General features: G+C 45.7%; 1 protein-coding gene across 1 annotated transcript; it reads left to right on the top strand.

Moving 5' to 3' along the window:
* Nucleotides 1-1,382: 1,382 nt before the first annotated feature.
* On the top strand, nucleotides 1,383-14,962 carry LOC309340588 (zinc finger protein 213-like; the record flags this gene model as incomplete). The annotated part of the gene is made up of 7 exons (XM_081859475.1): nucleotides 1,383-1,411; nucleotides 5,763-6,270; nucleotides 6,463-6,544; nucleotides 6,845-6,927; nucleotides 10,736-10,862; nucleotides 11,792-12,139; nucleotides 14,862-14,962. Exons 2-7 carry the CDS (start codon nucleotides 5,854-5,856, stop codon nucleotides 14,960-14,962), a joined length of 1,158 nt encoding a protein of 385 aa, XP_081715601.1. The 5' UTR covers nucleotides 1,383-1,411; nucleotides 5,763-5,853.
* Nucleotides 14,963-16,759: the final 1,797 nt, after the last annotated feature.

Consider the following 16,759-nt stretch of genomic DNA (forward strand, 5'->3'; position numbering starts at 1 on the left):
CTTTTTATTGATAACATTTAGATAGATAAATTAAGGATCTGTACAGTTTTGTAACATGCAGAAAATAACGTATGTTGATAAACCAGAGAGAGGAGCTGAGGGAAGTCTGGGGGGGGGGGGGAGTGGAGGGTGGGTCAGGTTTTTTGGAGAGGGGAAAAATAAGGGGGGGGGGGTTAAGGATGATATGTTTTTGGATAAAATGTTATGTTGAAATTACTAATAAAAATATTTTTAAAAAACATTTTGAAAGTGTGTGTGTGTTTTTACAATCCAGCAATGTATACATTTTATGAGAATTACAATACATCATAACATCATATAACATCAGAAAGAGTTATAAAATTTTTCATAAAATAGCGCACTGTCTTTCAGTTTGTGTCTTCCTGGAGTTCCAAAACACTTCTGGGTGGAGAGGAAATGGTCTCTCCGCCTTCATCTCAGCTCCACAGCAGTTCTCTCAAAAAGATATGGTACTCCAGAAGGCGGAACCCTTTATAACATAAAAACACAATCAAACAAGGAACTTATACTGCTGGGGAAATAGTAGTAGTCGTAGTCGTAGTAGTTGTTATTCAATTTCTATACCACCCTTTATCAGAATTTCCCAGGGCGGTGTCCAACATTAAAAGCAGAATACAGAACAACAATGATAAAAACATAATAAAAAGCATCCTGTGAGACAGCCGAGTAATGCAGCCCTCCTTTTGAAACTTGAGGGAGACTCACTGCTCCCCTGCTTTTTCGGCCACTATGGGGCTGTGGTGATTCATCCAAGGGAGGCAAACAGTTGCAGGAATTTATGTAAATGCTTTGTCTTGTGGCAGGTGGCTGACCCATGGAAGAGGGAGCCAGCTTGTTTTCTCCTGCCCAGAATAAGGGACCCAGAGGACCAGAAAGCAGCTTCTGCTGCCTAAAGAGCAGGAAGAACCTTCTGAGGGGAAGAGCAGCAGAATCCCTTGGGAGATGGCGGACTCTCCTTCCTTGGAGGTTGTGAAGCAGAGGTTGGATTCCTGCCTTGCAGGGGGGCTGGAATAGATGACCCAGGGGGCTCCCTCCCATTCCAGGAGGAGCTTCCTTGCTTCCTGCAACCCCCTTTTCCCTGCAACCTCTTCCTCCACTTTCTGGCCAGGGGAGGGAGCGGATCACAGACCCGCCAAGAGCAAAAATAAAATGAGCATCTCTGGGATTGTGCAATGCAGGAGAGAAAAGGCAGAGAGGACTGAGCAGGGTGGACTCGGCCTGGCAAGGGTTAAAGGGAACCGAGCTGCATTCCTAGAGAGGACACGAAGTAAGGGGGGGGCCCAGGTCCTCCAGAGGAAAAGCCCCTCCCTCCCCTTCCTGCAAGCGGGGGGGGGGCAGGGTTGCTTCCTGCTATTGCAAGGGCTGCATTGTTCTCTTCCAGGGGGATCTGGTGAGTCCCTTCTTCCTCCTCTCCCCCCCCCAGAGGGTGCATTGGGGAGAAGGGGGGGTCCCTGGGCTGCAGCAGGGGAGGGTGGCTCATGGGGGGGGGAGCCCCAGGGAGCAGGGGGTCCTGCCAGGGAGGGGCGAGGTTTGCAACTACAGTACTCTATATTCTGCATTTGTATAAAGACGCTGCTTACTCCTTTGGGAAGGGCAATCCTCTCCTGGGATCTGGTGAGTCTCCTCTCTCCCCCCCCCCCAGGAGGGTGCAGTGGGGAGAAGGGGGGGTCCCAGGGCTGCAGCAGGGGAGGGTGGCTCATGGGGGGGGGGAGCCCCAGGGAGCAGGGGGTCCTGCCAGGGAGGGGCGAGGTTTGCAACTACAGTACTCTATATTCTGCATTTGTATAAAGACGCTGCTTACTCCTTTGGGAAGGGCAATCCTCTCCTGGGATCTGGTGAGTCTCTTCCTCCCCCCCCCCCAGGGTGCAGTGGGGAGAAGGGGGGGGGGTCCCAGGGCTGCAGCAGGGGAGGGTGGCTCATGGGGGGGGAGCCCCAGGGAGCAGGGGGTCCTGCCAGGGAGGGGCGAGGTTGCAGGAACTGTCTCCTTCCTTTAGATCTGTTCTGGGGGGGGGAGGGGAGGAGGTTCCCGCCCCCTTCCAGAAAAAAAATTATTCAGAGCCCCCTGGGAAATCTAGCAGATAGAAATCTGGCTTCTTTAAATAAGCTTATCAGTAGGACTTCTGCTGCGTGTGACACGGGTCAGCGTCATTGCACAAGAGAGGAAACGTGTCTGAATGGTTGCTCCCAAACCTCTTTCTTTGTTTCCCTTCTTTCTTTCTCCTTATTGGCAGAGGAGGCCAGCCAAGCAGATCAAGCCAAGCTTTGTGAGGAGCTGGGTATGTTTAGTTGGAGAGGAGGAGACAGAGAGGAGACAGGAGAGCCATGTCAGATTAGATAATTTATTACGGTCAGAGACCACCTTATAAAACACACTTGGGGGTACAGTCACAGAAAACAGGCAATTTATGAACAACAACAAATTTAAAAGCAATGTACACCAACAAACTATCCCAGGGACTTGACTCAGAGTCACCCATGAAACCGAGTTTGGGGATTTTCATGACGGACTATTTTGAGAAGGGAGATGGTCTGCGCCTACGGATCTATACACAGAATCTGGCGACCATCCAGGTCATCTTCTGATCTTTGCCTAACAGGAAAAGGTCTAATTTTTGCTTTTGCGGGAGGTCAGTGAGCCTCACCAGCAGCGGATCAATGGTCTTACTACGTGCCTCTTCGTAAAAGGGACGTCTAAAGAACAAGTGTTTTGGCTCCCTATCTCTCCCAATGGGCAGGTGAAATGTCTCTGAGCATACAGGACTTTTCTAAAGGCTCCATCCAGGACCAGCGAGGGAAGAGCCGAGCTTCTGGCGAGTGTAAAGGCCCTTCTTGCATTTCTAGATGCGAGAAAGAAGAGATATTCTGCCAGTGCAGCTATATATTTCTCGATTTCTCCAATTTTATAGTCTGAGCACCTTGCGCAGTCCTGTTCTCTCTCGGTATCTAATATTCTTTGCCTGACCGTTGCATTTGCCTGGCCCAAGCCCAGACTTAGAAGGGCTTGAGGGGCAAAACCCAGTTTCTGGAGGGTGTTCAGAACTGCAGTCTGCCAGCCTGACTGGAATTGGTCACAGAGGATCAATGGGGCTATCCCTTGGGGGAGCAGATTCAATGTCAGCCATTTGTAGATGGATCATAGAATCATAGAGTTGGAAGAGACCACAAGGGCCATCGAGTCCAACCCCCTGCCAAGCAGGAAACACCATCAGAGCACTCCTGACATATGGTTGTCAAGCCTCTGCTTAAAGACCTCCAAAGAAGGAGACTCCACCACACTCCTTTTTTTAAAAAAAATATTTTTATTCATTTTCCACAAAAGAAAAAAACAACCATTTTTATACAATCAATTCACATTTTATCACACATTTATCTCTTTTTTTGACTTCCTTCAGCTCCTCTGCCGATCTTTCATTTGCATCAATATTATTAACAATATTCCTCTGTTTTTCACAGAGTCTCTTGAAAACCAACAAACGTTATCTGTTCATCACATATGCCTTTCAGATAATCTGTAAATCTTCCCCAGTCCTCGATGAACTTTTGGTCTCGTTGATATCGGATCTTCCCTGTTAGTTTGTCCAGTTCTGCAAAATCAGTCAATTTCAGTCTCCATTCTTCCACCGTCGGGAACTCTTCCTGTTTCCATTTTTGGGCCAGAAGTATTCTCGCTGCTGTAACTGCGTATTGGAAAAGTTTACATTCTTTCTTACTTATCTCATTTCCTACCAATCCCAATAAGAAGGCCTCTCACCTTTTTACACTCCCACCACATATGATAGAATGTCCCTTCTTTTTCTTTACATTTTCAACACTTATTACATGTTTTGTACATTTTAGCTAGTTTTACTGCTAGCCGTTCCTCATAAGGCATCGTTTCCAGGCTTTTAGTTAGCTGTTCCTCAAAAGGCATCGTTTCCAGGCCTTTGACCATTTTGGTTGCCCTCCTCTGGACATGTTCCAGTTTCTCAGTGTCCTTCTTGAACTGTGGTGCCCAGAACTGGACACAGTACTCCAGGTGAGGTCTGACCAGAGCAGAATATAGAGGCACTATTACTTACCTTGATCTAGATGCTATACTCCTATTGATGCAGCCCAGAATTGCATTGGCTTTTTTAGCTGCCGTGTCACACTGTTGGCTCATGTCAAGTTTGTGGTCAACCAAGACTCCTAGATCCTTTTCACATGTACTGCTCTCAAGCCAGGTGTCACCCGTCTTGTATTTGTGCCTCTCATTTTTTTTGCCCAAGTGCAATACTTTACATTTCTCCCTGTTAAAATTCATCTTGTTTGTTTTGGCCCAGTTCTCTAATCTGTCAAGGTCGTTTTGAAGTGTGATCCTGTCCTTTGGGGTGTTAGCCACCCCTCCCAGTTTGGTGTCATCTGCAAATTTGATCAGGATGCCCTTAAGTCCATCATCCAAGTCGTTGATAAAGATGTTGAATAAGACCGGGCCCAAGACAGAACCCTGTGGCACCCCACTAGTCACTCTTCTCCAGGATGAAGAGGAACCATTGATGAGCACCCTTTGGGTTCGGTCAGTCAGCCAGTTACAAATCCACTGAGTGGTAGCATAGTCAAGACCGCATTTTACCAGCTTCTTTAGAAGAATATCATGGGGCACCTTGTCAAATGCCTTGCTGAAATCAAGGTAGGCTACATGCACTGCGTTCCCTTCATCTACCAGGCTTGTAAGGCAGATGTTAGGCAGATGCTAGCCTCCACTCTCATCAATTTGCGGGTTTTTCCGCTGAACTCCCGATGGAGTTTATGTGTAGTTTGTTGGCTTCTGAGGCCTGTACCACCATTCCTAGATACTTATAGTCTGTGACTAGTTCTAATTTATGGCCTTGGAGTTCCCAGCTTTTAAGCTTTGGCTTTTCCCCAAAATCAAGTATCTTGGTGTTTTGATAGTTGATTTTGAGACATTCAAATTCACAGTTTGCTGCGAGCTTTAAATTATTTAGATAGAAATTGAATAGTAGAGGGGCCAATAGGCACCCTTGCCTGACTCCTTTAGAGGTTTTAATAGGGTCCGTTAGATGTCCTAGGCGGCTACACCTGACTCTAAGAGCCGTATTTGCATGCAGTGCCTGAATTAAGAGCAGAAGCTCTTAATTCTATGTAGGTCCCCTGTAGTCTGTCCCAGAGTCTGGTTCTGGAGACTGTATCAAAGGCTGCTTTTAGATCAACAAAGGCAGTGTATAGTGAGGCCGGTCGTTAGGAGAGCCATGTCACTTGGGCGCAGGATTCCAACCAATGGCTTCAAGCTACAAGGAAGGAGATTCAGATTCAACACACGTAGTCATTTTTCACTAGGAACCAATGACTCCCTTGTCAATCAGTTCTGATTTCATGCATTGACTGGAAGGAAGGAGCAACCAGGCTGATTTGCCTCGTATTAATCTCTTCGCTTGCCTCCACATTTCCACAGTCTCCCTTCTAGAAGCCTATATCTCCTCCTCCTCCTCCTCCTTTTTAGAAGGATAGCTCAGAGTCTGGCCTGTGGTGCAATCCTACCCTGGTTCCCAGCAAGACTAACCCATGCTTGCTCAGGGAAACTTTTTCTTCTCCTGATACTGTACAACTTTTGTAACAGAACAATGTATTTGCTTTATAGGATTTGCTAGAGCTTCTCTTTTTTAAAAAATAATAATAATTTTTATTCATTTTTCAAACACATAACCACAAAAAACAAACAAAACACAAAACAAACACAAATAAAACATGACTTCCCCACACAGGATTTGCTAGAGCTTCTCATTCAGACAGACAGAACTTGGCAGAAGACCAAAGGGTTCCTTCCCATCTCTCAGAGGCTTCCTGAGAGCACAGATGGATGAGCAAGACACAGCTGGCCCTAGAGCAGGAAGAGGCCATGTCATCCAAACTGGGAGCAGTGGGGGATTCTTGGAAAACTGTGTGAAGAAGATCCTGGGTGAGGAGGACACCCTCCGCTCAGAGGTGCAGAGCCAGCAGTTGAGGCAGTTCTGCTTCGAGGAGGCCAAAGGGCCCCGAGAGGTTTGCAGCCAACTCTACCACCTTGACCGTCAGTGGCTGAAGCCAGAAAGGCAAACGAAAGCTGAGATGCTGCATCTGGTGATCTTGGAGCAGTTCCCGGCTGTCCTTCCACCAGAGATGGAGAGCTGGGTGAGGGACTGTGGAGCGGATAGCAGTTCCCAGGCAGTGGCCCTGGCCGAAGGTTTCCTCCTGAGTCAGGCAGAGGAGAGAGAGCAGGCAGAGAGAAAGCAGGTGAAAGAGACTTTCCTCTGGATACTCCCAAGGGGCTCCAAACAGGATGGAGAACATCCAATAATGGTCTGCTGATGGCCCATCCATTTTCGGGGAATGAGATCTAACACCCTTAAAGTATCTGTCTTTGCGTTCTCTTTCTAATATTTCTCACCTTTCATTTACTGTTTTGAATTCTTGTTGTTCTTTCAGAACAGGGATCATTTTGCAGAAATGGACCTGGATTCCTGTGAGGCAGAGAGGCCTCCGTTAGACACCAGAGAGAGGCCACTGGGTAAGGAGGAAGGTGGCTTTTCTCCATTTGGTCTTGTTCTGTTGGTTTTCCAATTCATCTGAGGGTTCTTTTCATCTTGGTGTGGGTTTTTTTGTGTTTTCTTTGAGGGGTGGGTGTTGGGAACAAGGGTTCAGAGGAGGGGAGTATTTCTGCACACCTAACATGAAATGGGCACAAACCTTCAACTGCCCTCAGCAGGTAAGGCTTTCTGAAAGGCCCATCTGTGGTTAGAGATGCCCTGTTTCACCTGTGAGAGACGCAGGCCCTCCTGGCTTCCTGCTTACCTGTTTTCTCTTGCAGGTGACAGAATGATGCCGGCAAGACTTCCTGATCCGCCTTTTCATGGGGGCAGAAGGGAAGCAGCGGCTGTGGAACCAGATCAGGTCAGGGGAAGCTGCCTTGTGGGGACAGAGGCCGAGGGATGGAGCAATGCCATGGACTGGTTGGGCACAGAGGAATGGTGGGAGGAAGCAGCCGAGGAACCAGGAAGGGAAGACGGCTCAGAGCCGAAGGAGTGGAGGTGGAGGGAGGATGAGCAGTGAAAGGGAGAAGCTTGGGAAGATGAGGTGTCAGAAGCTGAAGGGGCAACAGGGCTTAGTGAGCTGGGAGACTCTGTGGCAGAAAAGCAGTGCAGAATCAAAGGCAGAAGAAGAAGGAAGTGAGTGGGAGAGGAAGGTCGAGAGGCAGAGGTGAGTCAGGAGAAGGAGGAGCCACTGGGGCTCCCTCTCCTTCTGCCAGAATCCACCCTCCCTGCTTGTCTCTCAGAGCCAAGAGAGGTCTAACATGGAGGAGTAAAGGCAGGCTGCACACTGGCACACTGTTCAATCGCTTGCCAGAAACCCCAGAGAGGAGGGGACTTGGAAAGCTGTGGGGAGTCGGCGGCCTTCACTCTCTGCAACTGCTTTTGTGGAAGAAGAGGCTCAGGGAATGAGCTGCTGTTCTCATGAAGGCCGAAACTCAGCCAAGTCTGTGAACATCGTGTTCTTACTGATAAAGAGTAAACTCCAGCTGTGAACTGTGGGATTTCCTGCCCAGACAACTCTGTCATACTAGCCTTCTGAATGTTGACAGTAGGATTCATCTCTAGTTGCAGTTTTCATGGAATCCTAGAGTTGAAAGGGACCCCAGAGGTCATCAAGTCCCACCCCCTACATTGCAGGAGTCTCAGCTAGATCCTCTAAGACAGATGGCCACCCAAACTAGGCTTCTTGTATTTCTATATTCATCAATGAATGCTAAAATAGGCTTCTAAGCAGCGGACAGGCGATGACAAATAATTTCCAGGATTCACCTAGCCAGCCCTTTTTTTTTTTGTGCATAATTTTTATTAGTTTGCATAAATCAAGATACAGAACAAAATATGGTAGTTCACTTACTATTTTCACAAATTTTAAATGTGACTTCCTTCAACCTTTCCACAAATCATCCATACTAATCTTTTTTTTTTTTTAAATTCCGCATTTCTTGTTTTGTAATGCCATTAATCATACTGATTCTCCCGTTTCTCTTTAGACAGTACCCTTTACTTTTTACAGAGCTCCTTTAAGACCCACTAGTGTTATCTGTCCATCGCTTAAATTTTCCAGATAGTTCGTAAAGCTTTCCCAATCTTTTATAAACCTCTGATCTTTTAAGTATCTGACTTTCCCTGTCATCCTGTCCATCTCCACATAATCTATTAATTTTGATCTCCATTCCTCGATTGTCGGTAGACCCTCTGATTTCCAGTTTTTAGCTAATAGAACTCTTGCTGCCGTTGTTGCGTACTGGAACAGCTTGTAGTCTTTCCTTTTTATCTCCCTTCCTACCAATCCCAACAAGAAAGCCTCGGGTTTTTTAACAAAGGTATATCTTAAAATTTTCTTCATTTCGTTGTATACACTCTCCCAAAACCCTTTAACCTCTTGGCATTCCCACCACATATGGTAGAAAGTCCCCTCCCTTTCCTTACACTTCCAGCATTTGTTGCAGGATCCGTACATTTTGGCTAGTTTTACAGGAGTCATATACCAGCGGTAGAACATTTTCATTAAATTCTCCTTCAGTGTCACACAAGCCGTAAACTTAAGATGTTGTTTCCAAAGTTTTTCCCATTCTTCAAAGTAGATGTTACGGCCGAGATCTCTAGCCCAGTGTGTCATTACCGACTTAACTTCCTCGTCAATTAAATTCCAATCCAATAACTGATTGTACATTTTAGACAAAGTTTTTATATTATTATTCAGGATCTCAGTTTGGAATCTAGAGTTTTTATCAGCATATCCTTTATCTTTAATATCTTTCCTAAACATATCATTTGTCTGGAAGTAATGCAGCCAATCGTATACTTGATCCTTAACCTGTTCGTACGGCTTCATTTTCCACTTTCCTTCTTCCTTCATTAACAATTGTTCATAGGTAGCCCAGTTGGCTCTCATATTGATCTTTTTAATGCACATGACTTCTAATGGTGACAGCCAGTGGGGTGTTTTGGGTTCTAGCATGTCTTTATACCTTTCCCATACCTCAATCAATGGGCCCCTAAATATGTGGTTTCCAAATTCTTTGTGCACTTTCCTCCGCCCATGCTATAAATAGGCATGCCACCCAAATCGATTGCCGTGTCCCTCTAAGTCCAGCGCTTCCTTATCTTCCAATTTTATCCATGTCTTTACCCAGCATAGGCATGACGCCTTGTAATACAGTTTCAAATCTGGCAGGGCGAAGCCTCCCCTTTCCTTCACATCCGTCAGCAATTTAAATTTTATTCTAGGTTTCTTCCCCTGCCAGATGAATTTTGAGATCTCCCTATGCCAGTCTTTGAATATCCTTATACCTTTGATCACAGGGATATTTTGAAACAAAAACAATATTCTTGGAAGTACGGACATTTTGATTGTGGCTATTCTACCCCAAAATGACAATTTTAGCCGACCCCACGTTTCAATATCTTTCTTAACTCCTTTCCATACTGATTCATAATTATTTTTAAATAGGTCTATGTTTTTTGGCGTTACCCATACTCCTAGATATTTCGCCTTCCTGGTCACCTCTATTTCAGTTTCTCTTTGAAGTTCTTCGACTTTGTCCGTGTACATATTCTTAACTATTATTTTTGTTTTCCTTTTGTTTAATTTAAAGCCCGCCACTTTCCCGAATTGGTCGAATTCTTCAAGTACCTCTTTTATTGAATCTATTGGGTCTTCCATTGTTACGACCAAATCGTCTGCAAATGCCTTGATTTTGTATTCGTTCTGCCCGACCATTATTCCTTTTATTCCTTTGTTATCTCTTATTGAGTTTAGAAGGACTTCTAGCACCATTATAAATAACAATGGGGACAGCGGGCATCCCTGTCTTGTTCCTTTTGTTATTGTTATTTCTGCAGTCTCCACATTGTTTATTATCAGTCTAGCCCTTTGATCTGTGTAAATTGCACCTAGCCAGCCCTATCTGCTGCAAAATGCAGCCTGCCCCCCACTCCTCCCCCTCTCCATGCCCCCATGAACCCCTTGAATTTCACTCTAGTGCATTGGAAGGGAACCTCCCCAGAACAATTCACAAGGAGAAGAGAAAGTGGACCCTTCCATCGGGAAAACTGGAATGCTTGCGTAGGCAGAAAAACGTAAACATAAGCTGGAGTACCACCTACAGTGGTGCCTCGCAAGACGAAATTAATTCGTTCCGTGAGGCTCTTCGTATAGCGGTTTTTTCGTCTTGCGAAGCAAGCCCATTGACAGCTTAGCGGATTAGCGCTATTAGTGGTTTAGCGGCTTTTTGCTATCAGCTGTTAAGCGGCTTATCAGCAGATCAGCTGATAAGCGGCTTAGCGGCTGAGGAAAAGGGGGGGAAGGGGAAAAAAACCGAAGGAACTCGCAAGACTTTTTCGTCTTGCTAAGCAAGAGCATAGGGAAATTCATTTTGCGAAGCGCCTCCAAAACGGAAAACCCTTTCGTCTAGCGGGTTTTCCGTCTTGTGAGGCATTCGTCTTGCAGGGCACCACTGTATTTGCAAAAAGACGAATACCCACACTTAAAATGCAGAATAAAAGAATTCAATTAAAGCGTTAAAATAGGTACCCATAATAAAGATGTGCAGCAAAGCAATCCTATTGAAATAACACAGCAATTAACAGGAAGGAAATAACACAGCATTGTGTAGCAGATCATATTTCTGCTGTCTCAGAGGAGGACATTTCCCTTTTTCTTTTAGGGTCCAGTGTGCTTTGAAGATGTCGCTGTTCGTTTCACGGACGAGGAGCAGGAGTTGCTGGATCCTGACCAGAGAGCTCTGCATAAGGACGTCATGGAGGAGAATCGGGGGATCGTGGCCTCTCTTGGTAAGCCTCCGTGTGGGATCGTCATATCTGCCAGGAAATTCAAAAAATACCTCTATGTGACAAACCTCATATATTTTCACAGTGCCCCCTACAACACCTGGGAACCTAATACCCCCCACAAGAAATAGTAGATTACAGTTTTTTCTGTGAACAATCTTCCTCCAGTTCTGCCTCCTTCTACCACAGTTGGGCTGATCTGAACTGCCCAGGCATCTTAAATGTCAGCTTCAGAGTTGTTAGGAAAGATAAGTAGCTTCTGTCAGGATTTATGTTTTTGTTTTTGCTGCTGTCAGTCTTGGGTTGACCAAAGAGACGACTGACACGAGATGGAGGGGATGCCATGACTGGGCCAAACAACATCTGCCCCAGAGAAGAGCCAGGCTGACTGAATCCCAGGTAGTACTAGCAGTGATAATAATAATAATAATTTTTATTTATACCCTGACCTTCTGGTTGGGTTGCCACAGCCAATCTGGGATGCTTCCAACACATATACAGTGGTACTTCTGGTTGTGAATGGGATCTGTTCCGGAGATCCGGCCAGATCCCGAGGTTTTGGCAACCCGAGGATCACTGTTCTGGGCATGCGCATGGATTTGACGCTTTCATAAGCTGATGTTTATATAACCCGAGGGTTACGTAACCCGAGGTGCTACTGTATAAACATGAAACAGTAATAATAGCATCTAAACCAATGAAAAAAGTACAAAATTTTTACAAAAAGTACAAAAAATTTAAAATGTGTAACTTACTTCAAACAAAGCAACATTCAACCAACGATTAGAATCCAATAATAAATACATTGGTTTATTGCAAATAACAAAGGAAATGAAGACTGCCTTCTCTACAACAAATTTAATGAACATTATTCCCTAACGGGGGGCTCCATTTGTTCCTGAGGCTCTAATCCCTTTTTCTCTCCATTGCAGATTGTGATGAATTGGAAAACAAGAAAAAAGGTGACCACAACACAATCTGCAGAGTGGAGAAGGCACGTAAAAATTTGGAATGTGGAAAGAGCTGCAGTCAGAGCTCCCATTCCACATCCCAACAACGAAATCTCTTTGGAAAGAAACCCTATCAGTGCATTGAATGTGGAAAGAGCTTCAGGAAGAGGTCTGACCTCACTTCCCATCAAAGAATTCATACAGGGGAGAAACCCTATCAGTGTATGGAATGTGGAAAGAGCTTCAGTCAGAGCTCCAGTCTCTCTTCCCATCAAAGAATTCATACAGGGAAGAAACCCTATCAGTGTATGGAATGTGGAATGAGCTTCAGTAGGAGCTCAAATCTCACTTCCCATCATAGAGTTCATACAGGGGAGAAACCCTATCAATGTATGGAATGTGGAAAGTGTTTCAGTTTGAGCTCCAGTCTCACTTCCCATCAAAGAATTCATACAGGGGAGAAACCCTATCAGTGTATGGAATGTGGAATGAGCTTCAGTAGGAGCTCCAATCTCACTAAACATCAAAGAATTCATAAAGGGGAGAAACCCTATCAGTGTATGGAATGTGGAAAGAGCTTCAGTCAGAGCTCCAATCTCGCTTCCCATCAAAGAATTCATACAGGGGATAAACCCTATCAGTGTATGGAATGTGGAAAGTGTTTCAGTTTGAGTTCCAGTCTCACTTCCCATCAAAGAATTCATACAGGGGAGAAACCCTATCAGTGTATGGAATGTGGAATGAGCTTCAGTATGAGCTCCAGTCTCACTACCCATCAAAGAATTCATAAAGGGGAGAAACCCTATCAGTGTATGGAATGTGGAAAGAGCTTCAGTCAGAGCTCCAATCTCACTTCCCATCAAAGAATTCATACAGGGGAAAAACCCTATCAGTGTATGGAATGTGGAAAGAGCTTCAGTTTGAGCTCCACTCTCACTTCCCATCAAAGAATTCATACAGGGGAGAAACCCTATCAGTGTATGGAATGTGGAAAGAGCTTCAGTCAGAGCTCCAATCTCAGTTCCCATCAAAGAATTCATACGGGGGAGAAAGCCTATCAGTGTATGGAATGTGGAAAGAGCTTCAGGAAGAGATCTGACCTCACTTCCCATCAAAGAATTCATACAGGGGAGAAACCCTATCAGTGTATGGAATGTGGAAAGAGCTTCAGTCAGAGCTCCAATCTCAGTTCCCATCAAAGAATTCATACGGGGGAGAAAGCCTATCAGTGTATGGAATGTGGAAAGAGTTTCAGTCAGAGCTCCAATCTCACTTCCCATCAAAGAATTCATACAGGGGTGAAACCCTATCATTGTATGGAATGTGGAAAGAGCTTCAGTTTGAGCTCCAGTCTCACTTCCCATCAAAGAATTCATACAGGGGAGCAACCCTATCTGTGTATGGAATGTGGAAAGAGCTTCAGTATGAGCTCCGATCTCACTAAACATCAAAGAATTCATACAGGGGAGAAACCCTATCAGTGTATGGAATGTGGAATGAGCTTCAGTAGGAGCTCCAGTCTCACTTCCCATCAAAGAATTCATACAGGGAAGAAACCCTATCAGTGTATGGAATGTGGAATGAGCTTCAGTATGAGCTGCAGTCTCACTACCCATCAAAGAATTCATAAAGGGGAGAAACCCTATCAGTGTATGGAATGTGGAAAGAGCTTCAGTCAGGGATCCAGTCTCACTTCCCATCAAAGAATTCATACAGGGGAGAAACCCTATCAGTGTATGGAATGCGGAAAGAGCTTCAGTATGAGCTCCAGTCTCACTTCCCATCAGAGAATTCATACAGGGGAGAAGCCCTATCAGTGTGTGGAATGTGGAAAGAGCTTCAGTCAGAGCTTCAATCTCACTTCCCATCAAAGAATTCATACAGGGGAGAAACCCTATCATTGTATGGAATGTGGAAAGAGCTTCAGTTTGAGCTCCAGTCTCACTTCCCATCAAAGAATTCATACAGGGGAGCAACCCTATCAGTGTATGGAGTGTGGAAAGAGCTTCAGTATGAGCTCCGATCTCACTAAACATCAAAGAATTCATACAGGGGAGAAACCCTATCGGTGTATGGAATGTGGAATGAGCTTCAGTAGGAGCTCCAGTCTCACTTCCCATCAAAGAATTCATACAGGGAAGAAACCCTATCAGTGTATGGAATGTGGAATGAGCTTCAGTCAGAGCTCCAGTCTCACTTCCCATCAAAGAATTCATACAGGGGAGAAACCCTATCAGTGTATGGAATGCGGAAAGAGCTTCAGTATGAGCTCCAGTCTCACTTCCCATCAGAGAATTCATACAGGGGAGAAGCCCTATCAGTGTGTGGAATGTGGAAAGAGCTTCAGTCAGAGCTCCAATCTCACTTCCCATCAAAGAATTCATACAGGGGAGAAACCCTATCATTGTATGGAATGTGGAAAGAGTTTCAGTTTGAGCTCCAGTCTCACTTCCCATCAAAGAATTCATACAGGGGAGCAACCCTATCAGTGTATGGAATGTGGAAAGAGCTTCAGTATGAGCTCCGATCTCACTAAACATCAAAGAATTCATACAGGGGAGAAACCCTATCGGTGTATGGAATGTGGAATGAGCTTCAGTAGGAGCTCCAGTCTCACTTCCCATCAAAGAATTCATACAGGGAAGAAACCCTATCGGTGTATGGAATGTGGAATGAGCTTCAGTAGGAGCTCCAGTCTCACTTCCCATCAAAGAATTCATACAGGGAAGAAACCCTATCAGTGTATGGAATGTGGAATGAGCTTCAGTATGAGCTCCAGTCTCACTTCCCATCAAAGAATTCATACAGGGGAGAAACCCTATCAGTGCATGGAATGTGGAAAGAGCTTCAGTCAGAGCTCCAATCTCACTTCCCATCAAAGAATTCATACAGGGGAGAAACCCTATCAGTGTGTGGAATGTGGAAAGAGCTTCAATCAAAAGGCCAGTCTCACTTACCATCAAAGAATTCATACAGGGGAGAATCACGGAATTGTAGAATTTTTGAGCTTGAAGTGATCCCTGGTACAATCTGTTCCACCCATGTGATGCAGGAATACCAAGTAAAGCATCCATGACAGATCACCATCCAACTTCTTTTGATAACCTCAAAGAATGGAAATTCCAGCACTCCCAAGGGAGTCCAATCCACTAACAGCTTTTGCTGTCAAAAATTTCTTCCGCATCTGTCAGAGCTGCCTCTAGGTCCCAGCTCACAGAGGACCAACGCTAGTCAGTAATAACGTACAAAAGTCTTTATTGAAGATTAGTTTCCATTTCCAAACCGCAGCGTGCAGCTCAATGTCTTAGAACTTAGACCGGCGAAGCTCCATCTGAGTCTCCGCCCCCTAGACACCAATTTAAGACTCTAGCCTTACTCCACCTCTTCCGTTGTTCTTTCCTCCTCTGGGTCCTTCTGCCCCCTGGGGTTTCATCCTTTCTGGACTCTTCTGACGCTGACCCCCCTGATTCTTGCCCCTCCTTCCGGCGGGCTTTAGGACCTAGTTCCCTATCCGGGCTACCTGCTGTGCCGCTCGCCTGTACATTTGAACTTGGCGCGCGCGCCCAGCCAGTAACTTTCCTCTTGACCGTTTCCCCGCTCTCCGATGGAGGCGTGGTCAATCCTGACTCATCTCCTCTCGCTGGTGGTGAGAACACTGGTCCCGATGCCTGGGACTCCTCCCCCCCACTGCGCTCTGGTGGGGAAGCTGGTCCTGATTTTCAACTGCTGCTCTGGGAGTCCCCGCTGGCCCCTTCCTTCTGGGGTTTCCCCCTTGGCACCCCCCTTGCCCTGGCCATTGGCGCTCCCTTCTGTGAATCTTCCGATTCGCTGGAGAGGCTCATGGAATCCCTCGGACCACTGTCACCGCCTACACTCCCCTCGGATTCCTCCCCCTCGCTCTCCATTTCCTCCCTCTCCTGTGCCTCTGCTCCTGAGCCCCTGACAGCATCTTTAGTCAGACTTTTGTTAAAAAAAAACTTGAAGGCATTGGTTTGTGTCCTTCCCTGTGGAGCAGGCGTCCTATTGGGAAGACCCAGTTCTCTGAGTGCATGTTCTGGAAGTTGGGCAATAGGGGCAGTACAGGATTCCTTTTGGTGTACAGACCTCCCCACTGCACCAAGGATTCCCTGCCCGAGTTGCTCCAGGTCATGGCGGATATTCTCCTGGAGACACCTAGTTTGGTTGTCCTAGGGGATTTTAACATCCACGCCGACACAACCTTACAAGGGGCCGCTTGGGACTTCGTGGAAAGCATGGCCTCCATGTGGCTTTCCCTGAATATGTTTGGCCCAACTCATAGTCGTCGACATGCCTTAGACCTGGTGTTCACCTCTCTTCCTTATTGAGAATGCCTGCCGGAAGGTGAAAACGAGATGCAAAGAGCCAGAAGATCATTATTGGGATTCACAATTTCTCTAAAATAAAGAATCACCAGAGAGCCAATGCCATCTTCCCTGGCTCAGTAACAGAACAGGTTGAGGAAGCCAAGAAAACGGAGCAAATAGAAGAAGCAGTGAGTAACAACGTTGGGGGAACCGTACCCCACTTTAAGGAGGATGACAATGACCCGACCCCCCTCCTCACAGAAAACGCTAATCCATCCAAGAGGGGAAGAGCAGGAGCAGGAGGGATTCCTCCCGCTCCTAGCGCTGACCCACCCATGCCTCTAGAACAAGATATTAGAGGAGCCTACTTTCTTTTTTTTTTTTTTATAATAATTTTTATTGATTTTACAACATAAACAAAAAACAAACAAACATAATGCGACTTCCCCAAACCTCCCCTTCACTGCATCCAAATTTCAAAATTTTTAGCAATTCTTCATCCCATTTTTATATTTAATTCTCTTTAAAAAGAGTTTCTGCTTTATAAATTTCGATTTATAGCTGTAATTCTTAGTGTCCAATCCCCTGACATCTTAACATTCCGCAATTTTACAACAATTTTTAA

This window comes from Podarcis erhardii, assembly GCF_964252035.2.
Source record: "Podarcis erhardii genome assembly, chromosome: 4".
Lineage (NCBI taxonomy): Eukaryota > Metazoa > Chordata > Lepidosauria > Squamata > Lacertidae > Podarcis > Podarcis erhardii.